The sequence below is a fragment of the Micropterus salmoides genome, unplaced genomic scaffold, assembly GCF_014851395.1.
Source record: "Micropterus salmoides isolate LMB-PRFRI ecotype aquatic unplaced genomic scaffold, ASM1485139v1 Ms_hic_scaffold_16, whole genome shotgun sequence".
In the NCBI taxonomy this organism is placed as follows: Eukaryota; Metazoa; Chordata; class Actinopteri; order Centrarchiformes; family Centrarchidae; genus Micropterus; species Micropterus salmoides.
In genome coordinates, this window is record NW_024040707.1 from 10,419,271 (window position 1) to 10,445,499 (window position 26,229).

Consider the following 26,229-nt stretch of genomic DNA (forward strand, 5'->3'; position numbering starts at 1 on the left):
TCCTTCATACTGTCATGCTACTTCACAAACTGGGCACAGTACAGACCACCTCCAACCATTTTTATGCCCAATGACATCGACCCATGCCTGTGTACCCATCTTCTGTATGCCTTTGCCACCATAAAGAACAACCAACTGGCCACCTATGAGTGGAATGATGTGGAGCTTTACAGTCAGTTTAATGCCCTTAAGAACAAGTGAGTCACTAAAAAATGTGTTTTGTATAAATAACCCAATAAAGAATAAAAAAATGTTTCACTAATAGAGCACAGTTAGGAAAGGATTGTTTTTACTTGTCACTGCAGTGTACTGTAAATTGTCTGATTCTATGGCAGGAATGGCAACCTGAAGACTCTTCTGTCTGTTGGAGGATGGAACTTTGGCTCTACAGGGTGAGATAATCCACTGATATCTGCAGACTCAGCACTCTAAACAGTGGAGAGCTTCCGTTTAAATTAATTTATTTCTGTTCCCACATTAGGTTTTCACAAATGGTGCTGAGTGCTGCCAACCGTCAGACCTTCATCAACTCAGTCATTTCATTCCTGAGGAAGTATGAGTTTGATGGACTTGACATTGACTGGGAGTATCCAGCCAACAGAGGAGGCTCTCCTGAGGATAAGCAATACTTCTCTGTTTTCCTGGAGGTTAGTTTGCTATGTCTGGTTTTCTGCTCAGTGTCCAGTTTATTTTATTTCTGTTAAAATCATTTCTTACCTGATAGCATAACTGTTCAAGCTTTCTCCCACATTTTTGTGGCCACAATAAATCCCTTGGGGTTTTCACAGTGCCTTGTTGAATAAAAGAATAAAAGATGTATAAGTGCAAAACAGCTCACAAACTGACCATGTTACAAATCATGGATTATGAAACCAGGAGTTCAGTTAACACTAAATATTTTATATCTGTTGACATTCAACAGGAGATGAGAGCTGCATTTGAGAATGAGGCCAAGCAAAGCAACAAGGCTCGTCTTCTGATGTCTGCTGCTGTGGCGGCTGGAAAGAGCAACATTGATTCAGCTTATCAAGTTCCCAAGCTTGGCCAGTAAGCATCTAAAGCAATATTTGTGGTGTGTCCTATCTTATCCACAGCAACATAGACTGTCACATTTGAACAGAACAACTCTGAATGTCATTCCTTTACTCTAAAAGATCAATGTAAGCTTGTTAATCATGTTGTGGTAACCTCTCCTTTTCTTGTTTTCCACACCCAGGGCCCTGGATATGATCAATGTCATGACGTATGACTTCCATGGCTCTTGGGACCCAATGACTGGTGAGTGCAGTCCCCTGTTCAGAGGCCCAGAGGACCAGGGTGGCTACATCTATTTCAATGTGGTGAGTGCTTGAACATCCACATTAACATTTTCGTATACCAAAATTGGGCTAGTCTAAAAAATACACCTACAGTTTCTCTGTAAGTTTAGTAAGCTTCATCTGCAACTACATTAAAACACCCACAGAAGCTATCTAGTTCCAGAGCCATGTATATTTCCAATTCCTTTGTTCCAGGACTATGCCATGAGCTACTGGAAGAGCCTGGGAGCCCCAGCTGAGAAGCTGCTTGTTGGTTTCCCAACGTATGGTAACACATTCACTCTTAGGAACCCTGCTGACCATGGTGTTGGAGCACCTATTGCTGGTGCTGGAACACCAGGAAAGTACACACAAGAGGCTGGGGAACTTGCTTACTTTGAGGTATGCTTTCTTATTTAAGAATAAGCTTGAATGCTGATGGTGTTAGTTAATGTTCAGTGTTAGTTAATGTTCTTCTGTATGCTCGATAACAGATCAGGCTGGTTTATCATAGAATTACAGACCCCAGATGAACAAGTGAATGTGTTCCTAGGCTGTCATTTATGCATCACTTTGCAAAAATTACAGATCTGCGGCTTTTTGAAAGATGGAGCAACTGAGGTTTGGAATCAGGCCCAGGATGTGCCGTATGCTTACAAAGGAAACCAGTGGGTGGGGTATGACAACATCAAGAGCTTCCAGATCAAGGTAACAGAATACTTGTTTTACCATTTGACAGGCCACTCTGTTGGCTGCTGCAAATAACATCTATGCTAAAAATGTTTGAAACTCTCCATAACCTGTTGACTTTTCATGTATTATAAAATGTGAATATTTTGCTTCTGTGCTATAGCAGAATGTGACAGAGGGAAAAGTATTGTGTGTTTTTGACCTCAAAATGCTTTCTACAACATCCCCTTCTGGCTGCCTGTAGGCTGACTGGCTGACAAAGAGTAACTATGGAGGTGCCATGGTGTGGACCCTTGACATGGATGACTACTTGGGCACTTTCTGTAACCAGGGAAAATACCCACTGATTAATGTTCTCAAAAAGGGCCTTAATCTGGAACAAGCATGTAAGACGTTTAATTTTATTATTGATGGTCAATGTGAAATCCACAGTGTTCTCAGAAAAAGTATGTTATTAAGTAATTTTCTGATGTTTTTCAGCCTGTGCCCCGCCTGCCACTCCACTTCCTCCAATCGCAGGAGTGAGTGCGACTACTGGAGGCAGCTCTGGAGGCAGCTCCAGTGGAGGCAGCTCCTCAGGTGGGGACTCGGGCACCAGCGGCATGGACAGCGGTTTCTGTGCTGGAAAGGCCAGTGGCATGTACCCCGACCCAACAAACAAGAACCAATTTTACAACTGCAACAACGGCAAGACCTACTTTGAGAACTGTGCTGCTGGTCTGGTCTTTGACAGTTCCTGCTCTTGTTGCAACTGGTCCTAAAGCTCAAGTTTTAGATTGACTGGTTAACTGTAGGCTGAATGACTCTGTTTTACAATTGTTCTTAGTTCTCAGGAGCCATCTTCTCTGAGTACAAAGTCCTTCTTTCCACATTGGATGTATAACAATGTAAAACTAATGCTGTTCTCTAGAGTAATTTTCAAAGCAAAGAAAATAAACATTTGAATTGTTGCTGGTGTGTTGTATCTATCCACATTCGTTTGCCATGTCATTGACCATATTAGACTAATTGTTTTAATACACATATTATACAGTTCATATATGTCCATGTACATATGCCAAAAGATATGCAAAAACACATGGAACAAAAGATTACATTTAAAAACAAAGAGTCAAGTATTTTAAAGAGAAATCATAATCATAAACCTTGTATGGTGAATGTCAAACCATGATGAAATATAAAACATAACACCAATCCACAATATGTCCATGATTTAACATGTCAACACTGTTTGTGATTTACAAAACAGAGAAACAATCTAAGAGTTTGACCTACAACATCCAACAGTAGCACACTATTTACTTTAGCTTTAGTAAAACAGTCTTAGATGATAGATTGTTGTAATACTTCCCCTACAGTGGCCAGTAAAGGACAAAACACAGCTGCTGCCTCTCTCAGCTGCTCTCTTTCTCCTCCTTCTGTTCTGTTTTGCTCTCCTTGGTTGCTGGTTCCTGCACCATGGCTGACGTTTTTGCTGTTCCTGTTGGGATGCAGAGGGAGTTGGAATGGGGGATGATGATGATTGTGAAATTAATGAAAATGAACCTTCAGTAGTAGTGTATGAGGGTGCTGGTTGATACCATACCTGTGAGGTAATTTCTGTGCATTTGATGAAACAGCAGGAGACCAATGAAGAGGATAAAACCAGCGCAGGCGATTATCATTCCACACAGCAGGAAGCTGTAGCTCCCTTTTGTCTGGATAATCTGGGGTTGAGTTAGCAACATTAAACTATTGAACATTAATCTAAAACTTCAAAATCCACTGGGCTTGTTTTTGCAATTATAAGCCAAGTTCTCTACTTCTACGCACTTTATTTTTCTGTGATAATGAAGATACTTATCAGACTTACTGAGCCAACCAGGACCTGCATTACCATCTCTCCCATCCCTGCACTTGTCACCAGGACTGTAGTTGCACATCCTGCAAAAAGAAATGTATGGTTTATGTCCTCTCCTTGCATTGATTCCATTACTGTGTTATTAGTATTGTGGTATAAACACTTCATTATACCCCGATAATCAAGGATGTCTTCCGTATAGGCAAGCATACAGGGGAATATGCTGCTGAGGAAAAGCCCACATAAACAGGTCCCGACAAACAGAAAGATGCTGCTTGTGTAGAAAATAAGGAGCATCAACACAGTAACTATAGCACCTGCCTGTAAAAACAAAGAGAGCATTATTAATTTAGTGTTGATCAGAGTGTTTGACCTTTGGGTTTCATTGTGTATGTCCTATCTATAATATGATGACACACTAAATGATTTATTGGCCTTACCAGGTTGAACATAAGCAGTCTCACAGGCTGGAAATGGTATGAGAGAAGAATGGACAACAGACGACCAGCAGTGATCGCTGCCCAAAAGATACTAGCTAGGTAACCTGCTGTCTTATGAGGCAGTGACATAGGTGGAGCCACACCATAGGTGTATACAAAGCCGGCATATGCGCCCTGGAAGGAAAAGACAGGTTCCTTCATGTACTTTACCTTCTGTGTTTTATGTGAAACAGATTTTGTATGAAATTCGTAAAGTTTTATGTGGAATGTGTAAATGCACATCATATTATTTATCTGCACCCCTCACTCACCACAATACCATCGGTCATGAAGAGCACCATCCCACCAAGGATATGAATCATAAAGAAGGATACTGGCAGCCCACGCAGGTTATCATTCTGACAGCAGCTAAAGATATCCCCATGACCTGTAACAGAGCGAAGAGTCACAAATGACAGATTGTAGAATTTATTGTGATTTTTCTTTTTCATCTAAATCCAGGAAAATATGAATTATTCATCATAAAATAGGGGTCCTGTATAAAAATCACTTCTTCCATGTCTTTACCTCCAGCTTCATGTTCATGCTCCACGTCCGGGCCCTCGGCCCCCTGCTGGTTCTCCATTGCTAATTCATCTTTGTCCAGGAGACGAGGAGTGGTGCTGGGGCAACATGGGATCAGCTGCTCCCGATACATCAGGAACAGGACTGCAATGGGCACGGGAAGCTGAGGGTACACAAATACTATTCATTTTTTTCAATTTGTAATTTTAACAGTTAACTGAAATATCAGATTAAGAAGCTATGAAAAAGCAACCGCTCTCCTGCACATCCACTACTGTACATCTGTTCAGTGTCTTACATTGATAAGCGCCATGATCCAGAAGGCATAGTGCACACTGGACTCCTCTTCCCCTCCCTCATGGGGAAGGTGGCTCTGAGTTATGTTGTGCTCTGCAATCGGACTGTTTCTCAGCATGTTCCTGAAATGATGCATGGTCTCAGTCCCATTCCCTGTGTGATTCCCACAGCCCGTCTCTGAAAGGAAAGGATCTGCAATCAATGGGCTCACCAGGGCTCCGAACCCAATGAAGAAATGAAGAGCCTGCAAATATGTAGAAGACAAAGGCCAGAGACATGACTTACTGTGTTTTTTAATTATCTAATTGGCTTAATTTAACAAAATACACCTACAGAACATACTGTGTGGAAAATTCTTGATAACTTGTTTGTGGAGAAATACAAACAAAACATTCCCTATGCTCTCTAAAGCTGATGATTCACGGGGCAACTTTTTGAGCAATGTTGCTGGGCAATCTTGCTAGTGGCAAGTCCGACTATGTTTTGAACGGATAGCGGCGGTGCGGGGCGGGTGGCGGAGTGGTGGGGGAAAGGGATTACAGTAGTAATCTTTACTCATTACCACTGACGGCAACGTTGCCCTTCACGATTGCTCTAAAAGTTGCTCTGTGTATCATCAGCTTAAGTTATAATTTATAATACATCTGACTATTAATTATTCATAAGATGTGAATGCTATCATGCCAGTATTTCAACAGATGATGAACAGATTCTTAGGACTTTTTCACCTGTAAGAAAACAGCGGAGTCTTTCTGATAGATGGTTACCAGCTGAATATTAGCGATGGTGTCAATAATGCCCATTGCCAACCCAGACACAGCCATGGCGACGGCAAGCAGGAGAACATTATTGCACAGAGGGATGATGGCAAATATTACAGAGATGATGAGAGTAGAGACAAATAAGGCAGCTAGAGCACTGAACAACCTTTAAGAAAGAAAAAATACAAATTCAGTTATAATGATTGTTAATCGTTTACAGATTATTTATGCACATTAAATACCTGCACAGCAGAGTCTATGGGATAACACATGATACTTACGTCCTTTTGAAGACACCACCAACAGAGCTACCAATCAACAAGCAGAACTGCTGGGAAAAGAACACCCAGGTAATCTGATTAAGTGTTGAGTTTGTTTGACATTGCAAGTCCAAAATTGTAGGTCCAAGGAAAGCAATACAGAGTCCAAAGCTGAAGAAAACACTCCAATAGGTCAGTGTGTGATGGGCATTCCTTTTAAATAAAGTTAAGATCCGCTCATCCACAAACATCTTGGCCATCTGAATATGTGACAGCAGCTCTGTGAAGTTTTGTCGAAGTCTATAATAGCGTAATTAATTTTTTGATCTCTTTTAAAGCTTTAAGCTCCCTCCTCTTTGGATTGCCTAACTGAAAAAGGATGTCCTCTTGAGTTAATGGGTGAAGTGGAGATTCTTCCAACAATGATATGACCATATGAATTGTGTCAATGATTAGCAATGAAAAAGAGTGTGTGGAAATGCTACTAGAAAGTGTGAATTTATACGGCATAGCACTGCACTAACACAATCAATGAAAAATGTATAATTCAGGAAGCAATGACGCATAGGCTTCTCATAGACATAAAACACAGCGGCACTTATAATACAAGAACTTGGACACTAAAAATTACATAATGCTGGTGTGTTGTTAAAATATAGATATAGAAAATTTATTTTATTTAAACTCTATGAAAAGTTAGGTGTTCAGCTGTGAATGCAACATCATATAATCATTTAAAGAATGTTTTCTTGTGGAATTTATGCTTTTTTATTTGATAGACACAGTCAAAAGAGATAGGAAAGGCTGGGGAGAGAGGGGGGATGACATGTAGCAAAAGGCAAGAGTTGGACTCGAACCCTTGATACATGGTGCGCTCTCTACCAGGAGAGATACTGGGGTGCCCCCGTTAAATAATTTATTGTTATAAAATCTTTCCAATTTTTAAAAGATCATAACTGATTCTTTCCTCTGTGTAGGCTACTGTACATTACTTTATATTAAATAGGCCTATTGCACATAATGGGCTTGTTTTTTATCAGCAAAAAATCTAGCAACACCATGATATTGAGTCAAATGTCTCAACAACTACTGGATAAACTACCATGGAATTTGGAACAGACAATTCATGTCACCCACAGGATGTTACAGACGTGAGTTTTGTCACATAATGTACTTATTTCAACCCAAACCAAACTGTGACCATAAACTAAGATGGTGAACATGGTAAACATTGCAATTGCTATTTATCAGAGGTTGCACGCCTCTGGAGTAACTAGGGGTTAAGTGTTTTGCTCAGGGACACAATGGTGGATGTGTCACAATGGGGATTTGAACCCCCATTGGCATATGTCCAAAGGCATATGTCTTATCCACTGCGCCATCTCAATAACTGTTATGAAATTTTCTCTATTTTTTTCTCTGAAATTTCTTTTCTTGCAAGAATGTGTGTGTGGGTCAGTGTGAAGGTTCAGGAAGAACACTAAGGATGGACAATATTTGCAATATGAATATGAATACCTTTGAAAATTGATGTCAACCGGCCAAGAAACTGGCAGATGATGTGCATCTCACAGCTACTGCAGGATATAGATATTTAGAATTCTTGCATTTAACTGTTAAAAATGTGTATTCTATAATGAATAACGTTGAGTAATATGTTGTATTACTTGTCCCTCAGATGTATGAATAAAAGAAATAACTTAATACCTAATCCACTTAATGATTGTATGGGAGAAGCAAAGCTCTACTGGTTGTGGCCAAATATGAGCTTCCGGCAAGGTTGAAACAGGAGAAACTAAAGAAATCACAATGCAGATGTGTAACTGATTTGCCAACATGCCCTGCAAGGTGGGGATGCTGGCCAGGTACTAAGCCCTAAGAAATATATGTGTTTATACAAAAGGCATTCATTAACATTCACTTCCTCTTCTCAAGATGGGTTCTCCAGGTAATTGTCAACTAACGTGATCTTAGAGGTGTGTAAGGGGGTGTTAAACATCAACAGCAACTTCTAGTTACAGAAGTAGGACATCCGTTTTTGAATGAATTTAGTGTTTACACAGGTTAGATTAGGAAGAGGTACTGTGTGTGTAAGTAAATGTAACCCACCAACATTTTCTTTGTATTTCCCTGTATTTTTGTTGAGCAATTTCACTCACTGTTTAGCGATACAATACCTAAAACAGCACAAAACAACAGTCTACATTTACCTTGTCAAACATTCTTAAAATCACATCCACTCCATCTGTCTCATTGAAAAACTATTATTTTTAATATTTATTGCTGTACTCTCCTATTTCACTGAAAGGTCTATTATCAGTATATATGTATATTGGAGGCTTCGGGTTTCCACATAACACTTCTGTAAGTTGCATATTCGACTAGGATTGGCTTCCAAACTAGTTGCAATGTCACAAAATTGAGCTCTTTGTGATTTAAGGTGAGTACAGATGAATGAGAATAAAACAGTCTTCTAACTCATTCATCATTCTGTACAGTGAAGCTAAATCAAGTGAAATAACAAAGTAACAAAATACATTCATGAGAAGAGGTGCCTTTTAAAAATTTTCTACACAGTTTCAGCACTAGATGGTGTAAAAGCATCACATTTGTCCACGATTCAATGCAAAAATCAATCAGGTTTGCCTCTATAGGAATATAATACGTTTGTGGCTCTGAACAAGGAATAACTAACATATATTAATGTAGGAAACAACACATTCATAGAGTATTAATTTTAATACAAAATGATCACTGTTGTTAAATATGTGACAAGCATATTTTTCATCTCTCCCACTCTCAAACACACAGAGAACCCAGCATCTCTTTTTAAGTCTGATGGTTTGCTGATGGCAGCCACATAAAGAAACAACACATCAGTAACATGGTTTAAAGTGGGCAAAAACAGCATTGCCTTGCTCCTCTCTGTCTCATCTCCATAGGCTGACATTTAGCCAACTTTCACTCAGAGGCCTGAGACTGTGCCAGGACAATGTGACAGGAATCATAATCATAATGCTCTATTTTTTTCTCTCTGCTCTTCTCCCACTTTTACTATTTGTTACATCTACATACTGCGTCTCCTAAGGGTCCAGTGAGCCTGCACAGAAAAGCACATGCTGCCATACATGATAAAATAAGAGTAAATGACATGGACTACATGCTAATGTCTCTAAAGTCTGATGTATTTCTTCATAAGCCTGTGGATGTGTATATTTAATCATGAGTGAGAAAGATAAACATTTCAATGCCTATACGAAGGAGGAAGTCACAATGTTTGTGTATTATCGCATGTCAAGTCAGGAAGGCATACACGATTCACATTCATGCACAAGTGAGAGGATTAGCTGAAGTAGACAGTGCAGTAAGAAATTTATCTGTCGCCTATCCGCATTTCTCTAGTTAGTCCCTGTAGCCCTGGATGGAAATGCCCTGCAGTGCACCCCTACACATCTCCTCAAGCCCAAAATAGAGCCATGGATATGTGGTATGCAAACAGACATGTCTGCAGGGCAAAACAGTGCTTTTCTATGAGGCTGTGTGCTTTCAAACTAGCTGCTGGTGATGCAGTTAAGATATAAAGCACTTGTGAAAGTTAGTATATGAGTAGATCAAAAGTTTATCTGAGAATATTTATTCAGAGAAGTTCAAGAGACACAATGAAGTGTCACCTTCATGTGAAATCATTTCTATAAAAGGGAGCATTTTCTTGGCTAACTCTTACCAAAACTATGGTTTAGTTTACATGTCAGAAAGGAAATTTGTCCTGTCAAGTGTGTTTTCGAGTCACAGTTGACCATGATCTTCCCATAAATTTAAAGAATAGCTTCACATTTTGTCTTAAAACAGTAGTCAGGTGCCCATATGTACACTGACACAGTTTTGTCTTCATTCATTCTGTTCCTACCGGCAACTAAGAGATCCCTTATTAACCTGCTTCCAATGTAGGTGATCCCCTTTTCTCATTTTATGCAAAAATACATACCAAAGTTTATCTGGTGCTACTATGAGGCCTCAGCAGTCTGTGTTAGTGAAATCAGCTGCATCTCTTCCAAAGTTACAACTTTTTGGAACAAAAGTCCCTCTTTGTGTTTCCCTGGACAGTTTTTCTGTGTTGAGTTACAGTGAAGTGATGCACAAAGAGGGAATTTTGTACTAAAAGGACTGTAACTGAAAAATAACCAGAATGTATTTTTGCAAATAGTGAAGACTGTGGATTTTGTCTCCTGACATTGAAAGCCCACTAGAAACTGATCTTGCACTAGCAATTATGAACAGGAGTGATTACAGCAAGCAAAACTTGTTTTCAATAACAGTTGTTTTAAAACTTGTAAACTTAAAACGTACAAGTGGATATTGTCTTTCAAGAGAAAATATTGCTACGGAAAATTAATAAAATACATTATCAGTGAACATTTAGAAGATACGTTCAGTATTAACATTTTTACTTTGAATATACCAAAGTTTCTTAATTATGTTGATAAAAAAGGCATTGTTCTGACAAAACTTATTTGCTTTTGCACATTGGCATTATATATGATCCTAATTTCTAGAAGGTAGGGTTGGACATCAGGAGACTCCAGAGTTATCATGAATCTTTAAAAAAAAGTTCTTGTATTCGGATGTTTGCACATTTCACTGCAATCCTGATATCCTTATTCTCCAACAGCCTGGGTTTAATATGATGTGCGTAGAAGTTTAAGTTCAGTGGAGCGTTGATGCTTATCCAAAGACTTAAATCAGGAATTCCCACCCAGGATTCCAGCCAATCACATCTGGAGCCCTCTGAAGATAATGGCTTCTGTCAGCCAGTCCCCACTCTGGATGAATAGAGCGATGCTGTATCTGCTGATCCCTGTTACAGTGGCTAACTACACTCCAATGCTCAATGCTATTAGTAATGGTTATAATTGGTCTTATCATGAATTGTTTATTATCCCAAATCATCTTTGTTGCCGTATCTACACTGTCTTGCACCATGACCTGTGTCTTTATGATTGTCTAAAATTGTCTTAAACTTCCACAAAATATATGAAAACATTTACAATTGATATTAATCTGCAGTACATCATTTCTAAAGGCTCAGCATTTCACACCAAATGATACTCATCTTCAGATTTTGGTTAGAAAACTGCACTAATTTGTTCTTTTGATACAGTAAAGCTGATGTTAAATCCTCTCAGTGGGATTTTAAGGGCTCTACTTTAAAATGTTACTACAAATTCTGGCATTACTCATCAGGTGCCACTCAAGTTCAGTTCACAAAGTTTATTCAGGTAATAGTAGGGGTGGAACTGATGATGATTTTAATTATTAGTTAATTTGTTTATTATTTTCTGGATTAATAGTTTGGTCAAAAAAATGTCTAAAAATAGTGGGGGGGAAGGCCCCTCAAAATTTCCAAGTTAACACAATCATATTGCTTGCTTTCTATGAACAGTCAACTCAACATATTCATTTTAATATCATAGAAAATTAAGAAAACTATTTGAATATTCACATTAGAAATTGGAACTAGTTAATTGATTATAAAAATTGTTGCTTAATTTTATGTTGATTGATAAAATATAAATGTAAATAAGTCTTCTGTGAAAACACAAATGGAAGTGAGAACAAATGGAGTACTATTCAGTTTCCAATTTACTTTCTCTGATTATGTTATGCAGGAATAAAAAGAGGAAATATATCTACTGAATTTGAAAATCCTCACAGAGAAGATTAATTTGTTGTTTGTAACCTTGGGAAAGAGAAAGCTGTTGATAGATACAACAAACAAACTGAATAAATAGATTAAACACTCTCTTTTGAATGTTATTATGCTGCTAGAAATGTTTTATCTTTATAGGTCTTCTAATGTTCATGCTCATTTTCACAAGTCTGAAGAGCAGTTCAAGGCGAATAACAGTCACAAAGCTTTTGCAATTGATATCATATACTGTCAGAGCCTAGCTCCTCCAAACAGATTTGTAAAATTTTATGTTGAGGTTAACATAGTTTCACCTCTCTAATGATTTTACTGTAATTCTAGGAATCATTGTAATCCACTGAGATTAAAAGTAGCATAACAAAGGATTATTGTTATAGCAAAGTCAGGTTTTTCTGAAATGAATGTGACAGAGAGTTCTAGACTACAGCAGGCTTAGACTGAGCCAACACAGGAATAGAAATCAAGCATTGTGCCCATTTTCATGGATGAAATGCTTTGTCAGTATATCAGCACAGATAATAATTTGAGTGTACGACCTCAGTGGATTTAATAAAAGGCGAGTGATGAATTCAAAACACAACAAAGGAAAACTGATTTCTGTATTGAGGACTCTGCAGCTTTGTTCCCCAGAAGATTTTTCTGTCAGAGGTGGAAGAGAGAACAACTCATGCATGCAGCTGTCTGGTAATATATGTTTGTACACACATCCGGACACAGAAAGCACAATGGTGATGTATTCTTTTCTATCATAAGATGTCTCTTGCTTTTCCCTTCTTCTTCCTTCTCCCTGTCCTCCTCTCCCCCGCCTCTCCTGACATAGTTGTAGGGAGCAGAGCAATGATGCGTGACTTAGTGAAACCTGGTGAATAGTAATGAACCGAGTCTGTGTGCTTGTTTGAGGGAAAGCAAGAGGAAGACAGCAAGAGGGTAGGGAAGGGTTTGTGGGGAATGAGGAGGAGGGGGGTACACAGTGAGTGAAAACTGGGCTTCTCTTGCGGCACTGATGCAGCACAAGCAGCGGTGAGAAGCACAGTGGTGACTGACGAGATGCAGCTGCATTAATCCTTTACACTTTTTACACGATCGCTTTCGCTCTGTGTCACACAGCTCATCAGCCACTGTGATCTGGACGATGGGACGTCACTCATTAAAACCTTCAATAAAATGTATTTTTTTCTGTGTGTGTGTTTCTTGTGCTTCATTATACAGTAGCTTATTCTCCCTGTCTAACCCCCCTCCTAACATAGACAGGGGGAGGAGGGTGTTTTAGTAGAGGAAATGGATAGAGGGGGAGAAAGCTGTGAGTGAATGTGGCTCAGAGAGGGGCAACAGCACCTGCTGTCTTCATCCCAGATTCACCAGGCAAAACATTATTCTCCCTCTACTAGTGATGGACTGTTAGGAAGACAAAGAAGGGAGAAAAGAGGCCCAAACAAAGACCAAGAGACTGTAAAAATACCCGGATCTTCAGATCAGTGTTCACTGGCTAAGCCACTGCTCATTTGCTAAATATTTTGGTCAAGGGTTTCTACCTTAAACCTTACACCCAAACTGTCAATAATGTATGTGCACAATGACAAAAAATGTTTGAGTCATCCTTGGATAATAACATATGCATCAATCCAGATGAAAATTAATAAAAATGTGAGCTTCTATTTACAACTGAGAAATAAGTGACTGGAATATTCAGCAACTGGCTGCAAAGATCAACTCGAGTGCCAGGACTGAAGGGAACAAGCACAATAGACAGCCCCCCTACCTCAGCCCCTCTTTTATCCTTTTCCATCCAGGACTCATGGGCACTCTGCCAACTTGGAATCTTAAGAACTCATTCAAAGAAAGCCAAAGAAAGGGACTTGTTTAAAACCAGGACCCATTCTCTCACAGTCTCTTGTTTTTCCTTACATTTCCCACGTGAAGAGGGATTTCTGGTTGCTGTTTTCTCTGACATCGCAACTGAGGAAGGGGGGGTGTCTCAAGAATTGCCATTCATGTAACGTTTCGTCAGATTCATGGTTTGAGAGTATTGTGAGCTAGTGATCTCCCGTCCGAGCCCTCTTTCTCCCTCTCACTCTCTCTCTCAGTTTTCATTCTGCTTTTAGTCCCTCTGTCTCCCCACTTTCGCTCCTGCTCACATAGTAACTCCTCCCCCCACTACCCATTGTCTCTCCATACAGTATTAGACTGAGGGGATGCCATACTCCTTCCAGCGAGGGACGCAGGAGAGGGAGAAGGAGGTAAGAGTCAGATTTACAGCATAAGAATGCATCCGGCACTAATTGCACATCACCATTACTTTAAGAAGTGTAAAGTGTGTTGATCAAAATAGCGGTTTGTTTTCATCAAGAATGACAGAGGCGCTGCTGCACTGATGCACTGGGGCTTTCATGTGTTGTATGCAGTGTTTCAATGTGTTTTGGTTGTCTTGTCTGCCAGTGGAGTGTGCTAAGGGGTGTTTTCAATAAATGAAACAGGACCACTGCATCGGATAAGAAATAAGGTGCCATGCATTTATCTTCATCTTTATATTCAAAACCTGTGTCTAAATGTCAAACTGTGAGTTATTAAGTCATTTGTTTTATTTTTATATCTTTCTACATAGAATTTCTTAGAGAATTTCTCAGACTCTTTTATCAAAACAACATAGGAAAATATTAAACATGGCCATAATCTAAAGCCATTAAAAACATCTGGCTACTGATGATTCTCTGAATTGGCTCCCAGCAGAGAGGGGCAATGTACGATGTTTAGGGATTAAAGCTAATCCTCCCTGTGGCTGAGATTCACCTTCTTGTCTGGACAGAGTTGGACACAGGGGCTTTACTAATTTATGCTGAGACATGCATGAGCACAGGTTCCCTGGAGCTTAGTGGCAGTGGTCTGTTTTTGAACCTGGAAAAGGCTGATTGAGTACACTTTCCCTTAATGTTCTTTGTCAAAGGTCATGTGAATGTCCAGTATATGTAAAGCCAATGAAAGATTAATCTCATTGTGGAAACAGTTTGATGAGGCTGATAATCTCAATATCATTTGTTGTGTTTCTATCTCTTTAGAATAAAGTTAGAACTTCTGATGATGGAAGTTAGGACATCTTGGAACTATGTGACTGAATAAAAAAGCTAAGCTAAATGTAGCAAAGGTATAAGAAAAGATATGAAACTATCTATCAAAGAGTTTACTCTCTTGCACTGCCAGAACAACTTGAAACAGGTGCATAAAAAGACGACTAGAAGTGGTTCTCTCAGTACTGGACAGTTGCAGCCTAGTACAGGAAGCTTTGTGTGCTTGTTCAGAGAAAAAAAAAGGAGGCTGTCTCAATGGGGCTTTTGTTGTTTGAGTTGGAGACAGCAAAAGCACAAGAAACACTGACTGACAAATACCTGGCCCCTCTGTGCCTCAAATACCTCAGCGCTGCACTTGATACAATGTCAACAAATGCCCCTTCTGTCTTCTATAGTAGCTCGTTTCCTCTCTGTCCACAAGATTTTTTCATGTTTTTATAAAGGCTACTGTTTTCTGAGCAGACATCTGGGTGAGTAGATTTGGCCTGCATAGCTCGAGTGCTGAGCCTCAGACTGAGGGGTTGAAAATGGTCCAGAGCGCTTCCAACAGTTTAGTGTTTAAAATTGTAGTAAATGTCTTATTTCAGTTCTATGTATAGAAAATATTCAGAATAAATAATAAAGTTACACTTTATTTGACGGCTTTAAAGTTAAAGAACATGGATGAACTTCAAGCAGATCAAGCACACTAGTTGTGTTTCCGTCCATTAATTATGCTTGACTCAACAGCATGATGACCTTAAATAAAGATGAACAGGGGCTACTGCATGGAAATGTTGACTTTAGTAAATCTGCAAAACTATTTTAGCTTTCTGTGCCAAGTGGCTGAATTAAAATGCTGAGGTAATGATCTCCTTTGTGCTTAAGGAAGTCAAGCAGGGGGTTGCTACAGAATATAGAAAGTTACGTAAGTTACTTTACGTAATCTGTTTTGAATTCACAAAGAAAATCCTTTTAACATTGCACCTTTTCCCTTTAGACATTGATTTAAAACTGCATTTTTAATCAAAGGTTATTCTCTAACCCCCTGAGGAACTGAATTGCTTGCAGAATATTGCAGTAAGATTCAAGCATCGGGAAGGGAGCACTTTATTTGAGCTATTTGTGGTGTGAAAAATATAATTCCTTCTGTCTAAAGACTCTCAAGACAGTTTCATTTTACTCCCTCAGGCCTCAGATGACTACTCAGAGTTTCTCTGCTTAATTATTCATGTGGATGTGAGTTTGAAATCCTGAATGCTGTCTGCAACTAGCCCCTGTTTTTTTCCCTCTTTGTTTTCAAGCTTTCAGCTCTAACAGCATGAGCTCTAAAACTGCATCTGAAACTGATTTTGTATCATTTTCTTTCAAATCAAACCACAACTGTGTCTTATGGCTTTCTATTCCTATGTGAGTTCTTTCTAACATGTCATGTAGGGTTCAAAGCCATTGGATACACAGTGGACAGTCAACTTAAGAACTCTGTTTTATGGTGTTTTGACTTAATATTTAACATGAGAAACAAAGTCACCGAAAATAGGAATCCAAAAATATAGTGTAATAATCATTTTTGTTTTAGCTTGGGTGGCATTTTGTCCAGCCCAGCTATTTGTAGTATCTAAAATCTTATGCAATGGCATCAACAAAGCTGTAGCCTACAGCATCCACATTATGCATCTTGACTTGCATAAAACCTTTGGAGTAGTGGGGCAAATACAGATATTTTGAGTTGGGGCAAACATTAGTTATTTTCCTGAAGATGTTTTAGGAAATGACTGTTTTCATACAAGTTGTGACATAGCGGATGGTCAAGGTAATGAAGTTATTTTCCTGTTGCTGTCAGCTGTTACTTGTTACTGTTACTTACAAATGTGAAACTTACTGTGAAAGTAACAACTCAGTGCATTCAGAGATGTGTTTAAGAGATTCCACGCCACCTGTTATTTTAAAGTGGAAGTTCAAGATTTTTTTTCTTTAAAAAGATAAAGCTCTAAAAATCACTTAAAAAAAAAAAGATTAGGTGAAAAATTAGAGAAAATTATTTTACAGTGATGACATGATAGTGACATGTGAAGACTAGGAACATGAAAAGCATTTTATGCCACAGTTGTGATATCTATATAAAAATAAAATGTTCATACTCAGGAGGTGAAAAAAGATGATTTACATCATCATTAATTAATTAATTCCTTCCTAGGGATAAACTTTCTTTGCCTGTAGCCAGTCCAACCAAGAACACTTTATAACTATAAACATAAATATGTGGATCCAGTTATTGGCCTCTCTTTTGGAATCAGGTTATAACTTGAAAAAGAAGTAAAGTTTTTATTAATTTTGTTTACTTTGTTCATTTGTCTAATTTCTAGTGACCAGAAAGAAAAAAGTCATTCAGTATGCATCATGGTTGTCATTAAATGAAAGTGAAGTGGGATCAAAATTTAGGCAAATATTATGTGCTGACCTGCAGCAGTGCTATAACTATAACTATATAATATCAGTCAGCATTTGTTTAATGAATAATTTACATTCATGAATGACCAATCTTTTGTACTTTAGTGTTTTTCGCTTTATTTAGTGCTAGAACTGACCATTCAAAGGTAAATATTATTTTTAATATTATCATTGATCTATTGTGAAGGAGGCCAAAAGCCTTGCCTACCATGCAACAAGATTAAACATTTAAACTGTATCATCACGGACACATGGTGTGCACCTAAGCCAGCTGGGCCATTGTAAAAACCCCTTCAAATGTGGCCTCTTATGGTTCTTGCCACCTCCCTGTTGAGTAGATTTTTCAAAAGGATTCTGTGAGCATTCAGCCTTCTGAATGCATTAACTCTATTGAATAATCTCCTGACTTTAAATTCTGAAGCAAATATGAGCAAGTCTAGGCTTAGACCACTGTTATGATTTTGATATGAAACTTTTATATTATCTGTAAGCTCTTTTCGTATTTCTTTTCGAATAAAATCTATGACTGTGTCTTAATGTTTAATGTTACAATCCTAAAATTAAATCTACTGTATTTTTACTTTGATGTTCAACACCGTAACAGTAAAACAACAAGACCAACAAATATATATATATATTAACACACAACACAATATAAACACCATATTTCACTAATTTTAACAGTAATGTTCTGATTGGAGGGCGGCATGGTGATACATGGTTAGCAGTGTCGCCTCACAGCAAGAAGGTCGTGGGTTCAAACCCCGGTTGCATGTTCTCCCCGTGTTCGTGTGGGTTCTCTCTGGGTGCTCCGGCTTCCTACCACCATCCAAAGACATGCAGGCTAGGTGAAGTGGTGTCTCTAAATTGTCCTTAGGTGTGAATGTGAGTGTGAGTGGTTGTCTGACTATTTGTGGCCCTGCGATGGACTGGCGACCTGTCCAGGGTGTACACAGGATAAGCGGTTGATGACGGATGTTCTGGTTGGGTGAGTTTAAAGGTCCCCTGTGGAGTTTATTTTGTAAACAAACAAAAGTGATGTTCACGTTCATAATACTCAGAGATCAATGATACAAGTATACATATAAGTATACATATACAATGTGATTTGCTAACATATGTGTTAAATGCATTTCCTTAATCATAAAATATTTGGAGAGTATTGATATCCAGCATTGTTTATATCCATTTACAAGTACAACACTGTGGATCAATATTAAAAAGTGCCCTGTTTAATCAGGGAGATTCTGCACAAGAAAATATGATCTGCTGGCCAGTGAGTAGCTCCACTGTAGCGTTTGGGGTTAAGGGCCTTGCCCAAGGGCACCTCAGGGAGTAAGGGGATTGAATCAACAACCTCCTGCTCACAAGCTTGCTTCTCTAACCTTTAAGCTACCATTGTCCTTCATAATGAAGTGGAAAAATATATTAACATTCAAACTGGACATTTAAAATAATCAAATTAAACACTAAAACTGATAAATCAGTGTGAATGTGATCAGGGCCTTCCTGCAAATGAGAGGTTGCTCTCAGTGAAACCCTGAATAAATAAAAGTTTAAAAAAAAGAAGAATCCCAACCAAACCATTTAAATCCCCTCGCCCCTATAAAATCCTCACAGAAAATAAATGTTGTTTTCTCACAATCACAATGTATTGATCCAATCTAAAAATAGTACAATCTAACAGTAAACAGCATAGTGGTAAGCAAGTGGTAGCAAGAGCAGGCTGTTTGAAGATGAGTAAAAATAAATGCCTTAAAGAAATGAAAGGAGGTGATAGATCTAAGTGAACTGGCAGGTTGATTCAATCAATCAGATGGAGCTTTACATTTAAAGGCACGTCTATCAATTTCTTTAGAAATTCTAGGAACGCAGAAAAAGAGTACTAGTATACTTGTATGCCATAGACTATTTGATGTCCTATATGGAATTAAAAATTGTTTTAAGTAAGAAGAAAAGATAAATACATTTGATAATAAATTGCAGCCAGTGAAAAGCAAAAACAGGAAGGGACCATTTGCTAATGCCAACTGCCAGCTCTAGTCACTTATGCCGCCTTTGAGACCGGTTGGAACTGATATATTTTCCAGTTGAAACTTCCGACTTCCGACCTCAATGCGTTCCAGGTGCATGGTGGTGCATGACACCGAAAGTGAACGAAAACCATGGCTGACCATGACAAAGTGTACACACAGTTGCACCCTCAGTAGTGTTTTAGGTGTTAATGAAAAGGATGGCAGTTTAACTGCAACAACTGACATAAATAGTCTATACGTTACTAGTTCTGTGTACACCCCTAGCTACATCAGTTGGTAACCCTCAAGGTCGTTAGTCAATCAATGTTGACTTCCTAATGTTTTGGCATTTTTAACAATAACTTTTATGCAGAGATGACTTTATGAGATTCTTTACTGTAGCCAACTACCTAACAGGCCTAATATATTTCTACATCAGTGTACATGCAGAACAGGTTTTACTATATGACCGTATGTATTATTTTAATTTAAATACATGCAAATATACTTTTTGTTGCTTTTTAGTTTATGGTTTACCATTTACAATGTGTGCTTCCATGGGCGCTGACATTGTTTTGTGATGTAATTCAGCTGCTACTCGTGAACTCGGGGTATATATTTTTTCTCCGAGTTCACAAGTAGGAAATCCGACTTCAGGTGGCGGTCCAGGGTAGTTTTTCTAGTTGGAGGTCGGAAATTTCCCAGTTCTGAGTTGCCTGGAACGCAGCATTAGCTCTAGTACCAGCTATTCAGGGGCCAGCGGTTGTTGAGTTGATAAAATCTTTGAAAGTGCCAGAGTCCTGTTCCAAGAATCAGGTTTACTGATTTGTTTTCTTGACCACTGAATGCTGATTTTCACAGTAAGTTTTTCAGATAATGAACATGCTTGATCGAAGAGATGCCTGCTGTAGGTGTTTGGTTGGAAGCAGTCCTTGTGGCACATTTGGCACCCCCTTTACAAACAACTAAACAAGTGTTTTTTTTATCTGTTAACAGGTGTTACAAAAGGAACTACTCACCATTTCTGCATGCACTAGGTGGATGCATAACTTGAGTAAATATGCATCAGCAGCGTGCAACAGAGACACCACGAAACCAACGACAACCAAAGCCTGGGACAAACCTGGAGGTCAAAGGTATACAATTTTTAGACAGGAAGAATTTGCACTTAAAACTCCACTGTATAACTCCACTGTAACTAACAGGTCTTTTCACAGAGGGCATTTTGCCATGTGGCAGTAGGAAAAGCCCAAGTGTAAATAATAATAATGATGGCTGAATTCCATTTAGCTGCTTCGGTTTTAGAGTCCTGGCATTGTTCTTTCTGGTTTACTGTCACACTCTCATGGCTTACTGGGATACCTGAATACAACAGAGACATTGTTACTGTGCATTTCCCTCTATAAAAAGTAAAAACGTCCACTGTAAAAAAAAGAAGCCTATTAAAATCAGACAATTTAATTTAACCGGATTTAATTTGATTAAATTATTTATTTTAACATCGGCAGCTCTTAACTTCCATATCCATAACCAGGGTTGAAAACGGTTACTTTAGCTACGACAATAAATGCATTCAGGTAATTTAGCTAATGTTAATTAACTAGGTTAATATTACAAGCCAAAAACCAATAAGCCACACATGCCTTTTCAGTTCTTCATTTTAAAGATAATCTTCATTTAATAAAAAGTTCTTAGGTTTCATTTAAAATGTAATGAACTTCCAAGCTAGCTAAGCTTGTGGCGCTGTGCTGTATGTTTACTACTCACTAGTGGTATGTTAAGCTAGCTGCCGGGTGTCAATCAAGTCGTCAGTTGCAGCTGTTCTCAGTTAAGTTAGTGCGATTTTTAGACCACATGCGGACGGTTTCTCCGAGCTGCTCTGTTGGGTACATCTGACTTCAGAGACGTTTTTATACCAATATACAAAGCAACTAAGCACTGAAGTTGGACTATTTTTCATTTTCGTGTCCTTGTGATATGCCGCTTTTTAAGGAGGACCCAGCTCATCTCTCTAAATCTAGACTGAAGTCAGATTTAGTTTCTCATAATGTCGTGCTGCCACCTGCCAAGAGCACAAAGGACGTTTACGTCGAACTGCACTTAAAACACGTTGATCAGAAAAACGCAGCGGATTTTTCTAGCGATGAGGAGGATCGAGTACAAGTTGTGGCAGTGAGTTGATCAAAGTTCTTGTGTTTTGCGCCAGAATACTTTTTATGATTGGCTTTTGCGGAATTAAGCGCTCTGCCCTCAATAACAACTTGCTGTAACTTAATATATCAGCCTACTGAGTGCAATCACTGCGTGATCAGTCTAATTTGAAATAGCAGATGTGACAAAACTACTTGTCTACTTAACTTTACTTGACATATTTGAGAAATTGCCCCCAGAATGTAATTTGACATCTTTACTAATATGTTGCCTGGTAAAATACTTGTCAACAATGCTGCCTTCAAGGACATAAACAATTTTATTTGATAGTGAAGGGTCGTTTGCATAATATTGATTGGCCTGGGCTGAATTAAACCGATGCTGTGCAAGGTTAGCAGCTGTGGAGGGGAGGAGGGGTAGATTTGGGTCACTGGCTACCAAATAGTCCTCTCAGTTTGCTGTAACATATATGGTCCGTCACCAGCTGTAGATAGCTGGTATAGATTTACATGAGACGTTTCTGTAGTTAGGTCGCCATTATATTTGTGTGCATGTGCTTGCCACACCTGTCCCACTCACTTACCATATGTGTGCCAGGAAGAGCACTGGAAGTTGTTTCTGTGCTGTTTCATGGGGAAGGAGGACTGTTTGGACAGACTGTGTTAAAGATTTTCACTCTAGACCCAATACTAATATATGAATGATTATTTAATTAGTCAAGGATATTAACAACTGATTTTGATATTCGTTTAAAGGTTTTTCTCAATTTATCATGCAAAACTTTTGCTGGTTCCAGCCTGTCAATTATAATTTCCTGAATATAATGATCAGAAATAATGTTTAGTTGCAGAGTTTTTCAGAGGATCAAAGTTTTGAGGAGTGACAGAGATAAGCAGAGTGCTTTACAGTTGAACAATAAACCTGTTGTAGTTATCTGCCAGTTGATATCTTATAAGCCAGTATGAACTGATAACACGGGCTCTACAATAAACCTTTTACTTGTTTTTACCTATTCTTCTGTGCTTTTTCAGAACAGGTAAATGTAAAAATTAGAAAATTCATCTAACTAAATTAGATGAATTTTGAACAGATTTGTGAACTGCAGCCTCCAGCTGTTTATGCTCTATATCCCACACCTGGCAACTACTGCCATTCAAGCTGCAGCCTTTGTCTAAATTCAGCAAATGTTGTTTGTTTTGTTAGGATGAGGATCCAGAGGATTCAGACATGCCCGACCCGAGTGGTTTGACTGATGATGAACTCAAGGCTGCACTTCTCACACACGGAGTTAAAGCTGGGCCCATAGTGGGTGAGGATGCACTTAACAATGTCTTGAAACTGGTTTCCATTGTAGAAATGGGATTCCTGTTGTGTTTTAATGAATGTGAAGACCCATCACTCTATTTTTAGGCCTGTCTTAATTACTAAAGGATTGTTTGTCTATGCCAGCCTCCACCAGGGCCTTGTATGAGAAGAAGCTCAGGAAACTACTTCAGTCTGATGGACACAGCTGTCTGAATGGAGCAGAGAAAAGTATATTGTACTCTGACAGTGATGAAGAGGAGGAAAATGGTGAAGGGCATGAAGAGTCAGGTATTTACAAAAATGCTGCTGATTTTATTTTTATTTTGTTAGGTATCAGATGATATGCTTTTGTATTTTTCTGTGACTTGTACAGGTTCTGAAGAAAGAGTTGAACAGTCAGACCAGGCCCAACAAGAGGGTAGCCAGGTGAGAAAATTGTAGGAAGTTCTTGATTTCTTTAGTTAAATGAATAGTAGCTCTTGAATTAGGGAGCTTGCACTGCCTATTTAATGTTGCTGGTTGCTTTATATTGTCCTTTATGTTTTTGCCACTACTAGCTGTATTGAAATATATATTCCCTACAGTGCCACTTAGTGGTTACAGATTGCAAGTGTAAAATTTGTTTCTAAATGGAAGCCTTCACTCTTTGCATAATAACTTTGAATAAGCTCTTGCATTTTGAGTGAGGTGGGGTTTTTTTGTTTGTTTTTTTTCACAGGAAGAGTTGTATTGTCAGAATGGTTTTGTTTACCCGCAGTGCTTTTTACTCTCGTCAAGGCTGGTAAATACTACAGATATTCACATCGTTTTTACAAAATCCTGTGAATTGATTTTTCATGGGATACTGATGTGTTTCGTTTTTTTCTGTTTTTGATTGGGTTGGTCTTTTGTAGCGTGCTCATACTTCTAGAAACAGGGAACCTAGTCCCAAGTGGAATTCAGGGAATGTGGTAAAAACATCAGAGCGGAGTCGGCCTCACAGCTCACAGATTCCCATAGGAATTAGTAGAGCATCCTCTGTAGATCAACGATCAGGATTAGGATCAGGGGTAGGCTGGTCTTATTTCACTTCTCTTGTGGATTTTAAATTCTCTGCATTCCTTACTTAGACTGTCTAACTCTATTGTGTGTCCTTCTAAAGCCACTAATGGGATATTTTTTTTGTTTTTTTTCAGTGATGGGAATTGGTATCTCACTGGTGTTTAGACTGTGTGACGAATGATGTTTGTATTGATGTTAACATGCCAATAATACCAATCCATGCAGGTTGCATCAGGATCACAATCAGTTATACCCAGTGCTTGCTCATCATTTTCCTCTCAGGCCTTCAGCATCACTCAAATGGTTGAGCAGGAAAGTTAATCCCACATGTTTTTAAACCCGCAATTCACATCTTTACAAATGACCCTGTCATTTCTTTTTATATTGTGTTGTGAGAAATCCCTGCCAGAGTGCTCACTCAGTAACGTACATTGTCGCTCTAAACAACAGATGGACAGTCGTGGGTCACTCTCTACTAGCGCACACACTGAGAGAGAGTTGAATGGGAGCAATGTGCAGCAGCATTGGTCGCGGTCCAACACGGTCAGTAGTGCTCGGGTTGTTGAGCCACATTCTGAGCTTATATTTTGGTCGTTACAGTGTTTGAGAGGTTTAACTGGAGGTAAGTCAAGTGTATCGTAATTGGTTATGTCTCCTTTTCTTTAGCTGGACGTGCCAATTATGGACACCATGAATAATCAGTCTCTGTACTACTCCCAAGGCATACTAAATGCGGCATGAAGGCACATACCTCTTCTTGCTGGCTTTTAATTTTTCTGTTTTGTTCCATATCACTTCATAGGGTGGTATGTGCCTCGTCCACAAGAACACATTTTGTAACTTTAATGTCAGTTACTGTGTTACCCCAACTGGAAATTATATGCTAACCATAACAGTTACACTATTTTAATATTTTTGTGTGTGTGTGTCAGATTTCTGGTCATTACATTAACAATCACCAAATTTCCTTAATTTCTTCCTGACTGTCTCTGTGGGATCCTGCTGTCTGAGATATATTTATCTGGTCCACCTCGTTTAGTAATTTCTTACTTTTGTTTTTTTAGCTTTCTCCGGAGCCCGATATTTTCAAGGACATGTTTCCAGACACTGAGGCCACACCAATAGGGATCTAGTAAGTGCCATACAACACTTGCAGTACGGAAATTACAAACTTGGATTTAGATTTCAACAAAGTACAAGAAATTTATTGGAATTTGAATCGTGATGGGTGACACATGGACAACTTGCTTAGTAGCACATACCAACCCATTGTAGGTGTTTTGTGATTCGATAATTGGCACATAAAACCCGTTGTATTTCAGTGTCACTCGTCGGAGACCCATCAAGGGTGCAGCAGGAAGACCTATCCAGTATGCATACCCAGACACTCCTGCCAGTCCCATGACCCTGGAGAGACGAGAGGTAGAGCGCTGCCTTGTGCCCATCCATATACAGATTTTGGTCTTCCTCATTGGGGCGTGTCTCCTGTACATCATTTATGTTTGTGTTGAGGACAACTCATTCAGTCAGATTGTGGCTTTACTGGATGGTCAAAACCAGGAGTTGGATGGTGAGGAGGGGCTTTTGCTTCAAGCTGAGACATAAGAAGACACACCAGTGCTTTCTGGACAGGAGTAACTATGGGTTTTTTAATCCTGTACATTGACATGAATGTGTCAGGGTTGTATTTTTGTTGATACAAGCAATTACGATATTGTCCTGGGATATCTTCAGGCAGCATATTACTTTAAACACTTTATTTTGTTGTTTACTGTTTGTGTCTGTATGGGAGCAAACCTCAAAGTCCAGTTTCACATTTTGTATGTTTTGCTTATGGATATGTTACCACACTACAGAGCTTCAGTTAAGATTTTAAAGGGATATAGATGTTCTCAAATTTAAATATAATGCGAATGCTGTAATTTTAACCTAAATTCTTATATTGTCTTTTCAAAGAATCATTGACACTGTACTTGTTTGTTTTTATATAAACTATTTTTCAATAAAGGATGTTTTGCTGTTTTTTGTGCAACTGAATAGTATCTGACAAATCAGTAGGATCTTTAATATAGTAAAATCCACTTTTACTAAATGTCATGAAGAAGGTGCTTTCAGATGCTATAAATATAGAGAATTGAACAAAAAAATTCTAGTGCAATGCATCACAGCATTTACTGCCGATTTCCAATGCCCATCCCCGGAAGGGCTTTTAAAATTACAAATGTAAAACACACAAAACATACACTAAGTAAAACATTCGAGCATATACGTGTACTTCTTCCCTCAACCCTTCACCACACACATGATGATCTGCTAAAAATTTCTTGAGTAAAATTTAAAAATGCTGATTTTGTTCCATTTTGAACGT

General features: G+C 38.7%; 3 protein-coding genes across 11 annotated transcripts; 2 read left to right on the forward strand and 1 right to left on the reverse strand.

Annotated features, from left to right (window-relative positions):
- On the forward strand, positions 1 to 2,938 carry LOC119905242 (acidic mammalian chitinase-like). Its single transcript, XM_038722045.1, has 9 exons — positions 1 to 197; positions 336 to 392; positions 482 to 647; positions 923 to 1,047; positions 1,217 to 1,340; positions 1,515 to 1,700; positions 1,887 to 2,006; positions 2,233 to 2,374; positions 2,469 to 2,938. Exons 1-9 carry the CDS (start codon positions 64 to 66, stop codon positions 2,747 to 2,749), a joined length of 1,335 nt encoding a protein of 444 aa, XP_038577973.1. The 5' UTR covers positions 1 to 63; the 3' UTR covers positions 2,750 to 2,938.
- A 41-nt stretch (positions 2,939 to 2,979) lies between these two features.
- Positions 2,980 to 21,211, reverse strand: LOC119905240 (major facilitator superfamily domain-containing protein 4B-like). Of its 4 annotated transcripts, XM_038722036.1 has the most exons (12): positions 21,132 to 21,211; positions 20,384 to 20,487; positions 6,172 to 6,218; positions 5,858 to 6,056; positions 5,131 to 5,373; positions 4,836 to 4,995; positions 4,580 to 4,695; positions 4,269 to 4,442; positions 4,002 to 4,149; positions 3,841 to 3,911; positions 3,574 to 3,694; positions 2,980 to 3,468 (listed from the first exon to the last, which is right to left on the reverse strand). In XM_038722036.1, exons 2-12 carry the CDS (start codon positions 20,384 to 20,386, stop codon positions 3,383 to 3,385), a joined length of 1,368 nt encoding a protein of 455 aa, XP_038577964.1. In that variant the 5' UTR covers positions 20,387 to 20,487; positions 21,132 to 21,211; the 3' UTR covers positions 2,980 to 3,382. The 4 variants fall into 4 exon arrangements, with proteins under 4 accessions (XP_038577964.1, XP_038577965.1, XP_038577963.1 ...); XM_038722037.1 differs by lacking the exon at positions 6,172 to 6,218; XM_038722035.1 differs by lacking the exon at positions 21,132 to 21,211 and having other exon boundaries at positions 6,172 to 6,221; positions 20,384 to 20,447.
- Positions 20,365 to 25,882, forward strand: lemd1 (LEM domain containing 1). 6 transcript variants are annotated; one of them, XM_038722042.1, is made up of 10 exons: positions 20,365 to 20,500; positions 22,719 to 22,824; positions 22,965 to 23,108; positions 23,194 to 23,246; positions 23,539 to 23,601; positions 23,714 to 23,869; positions 24,087 to 24,173; positions 24,312 to 24,404; positions 24,926 to 24,993; positions 25,184 to 25,882. In XM_038722042.1, the coding sequence occupies exons 2-10, from the start codon at positions 22,743 to 22,745 to the stop codon at positions 25,464 to 25,466; spliced, it is 1,029 nt and encodes a 342-aa protein (XP_038577970.1). In that variant the 5' UTR covers positions 20,365 to 20,500; positions 22,719 to 22,742; the 3' UTR covers positions 25,467 to 25,882. The 6 variants fall into 6 exon arrangements, with proteins under 6 accessions (XP_038577970.1, XP_038577967.1, XP_038577968.1 ...); XM_038722039.1 differs by lacking the exon at positions 20,365 to 20,500 and adding an exon at positions 21,310 to 21,536; XM_038722040.1 differs by lacking the exons at positions 20,365 to 20,500; positions 23,714 to 23,869 and adding an exon at positions 21,310 to 21,536.
- Positions 25,883 to 26,229: the final 347 nt, after the last annotated feature.

Excerpts from the sequence above, each read along its gene's own strand:
- LOC119905242 (XM_038722045.1), top strand. The coding sequence starts at position 64 with ATGCCCAATGACATCGACCCATGCCTGTGTACCCATCTTCTGTATGCC. Across the intron at positions 1,048-1,216 it reads CAAGTTCCCAAGCTTGGCCA|GGCCCTGGATATGATCAATG; the intron begins GTAAGCATCTAA and ends TTCCACACCCAG. Across the intron at positions 1,341-1,514 it reads GCTACATCTATTTCAATGTG|GACTATGCCATGAGCTACTG; the intron begins GTGAGTGCTTGA and ends CCTTTGTTCCAG.
- LOC119905240 (XM_038722034.1), bottom strand. The coding sequence starts at position 6,410 with ATGGCCAAGATGTTTGTGGATGAGCGGATCTTAACTTTATTTAAAAGG. Across the intron at positions 3,912-4,001 it reads AGACATCCTTGATTATCGGG|GATGTGCAACTACAGTCCTG; the intron begins GTATAATGAAGT and ends TTCTTTTTGCAG. Across the intron at positions 3,469-3,573 it reads GCACAGAAATTACCTCACAG|GAACAGCAAAAACGTCAGCC; the intron begins GTATGGTATCAA and ends GCATCCCAACAG.
- lemd1 (XM_038722039.1), top strand. The coding sequence starts at position 21,342 with ATGCCGCTTTTTAAGGAGGACCCAGCTCATCTCTCTAAATCTAGACTG. Across the intron at positions 23,247-23,538 it reads CCCAACAAGAGGGTAGCCAG|GAAGAGTTGTATTGTCAGAA; the intron begins GTGAGAAAATTG and ends TTTTTTTCACAG. Across the intron at positions 23,602-23,713 it reads TTTTACTCTCGTCAAGGCTG|CGTGCTCATACTTCTAGAAA; the intron begins GTAAATACTACA and ends GGTCTTTTGTAG.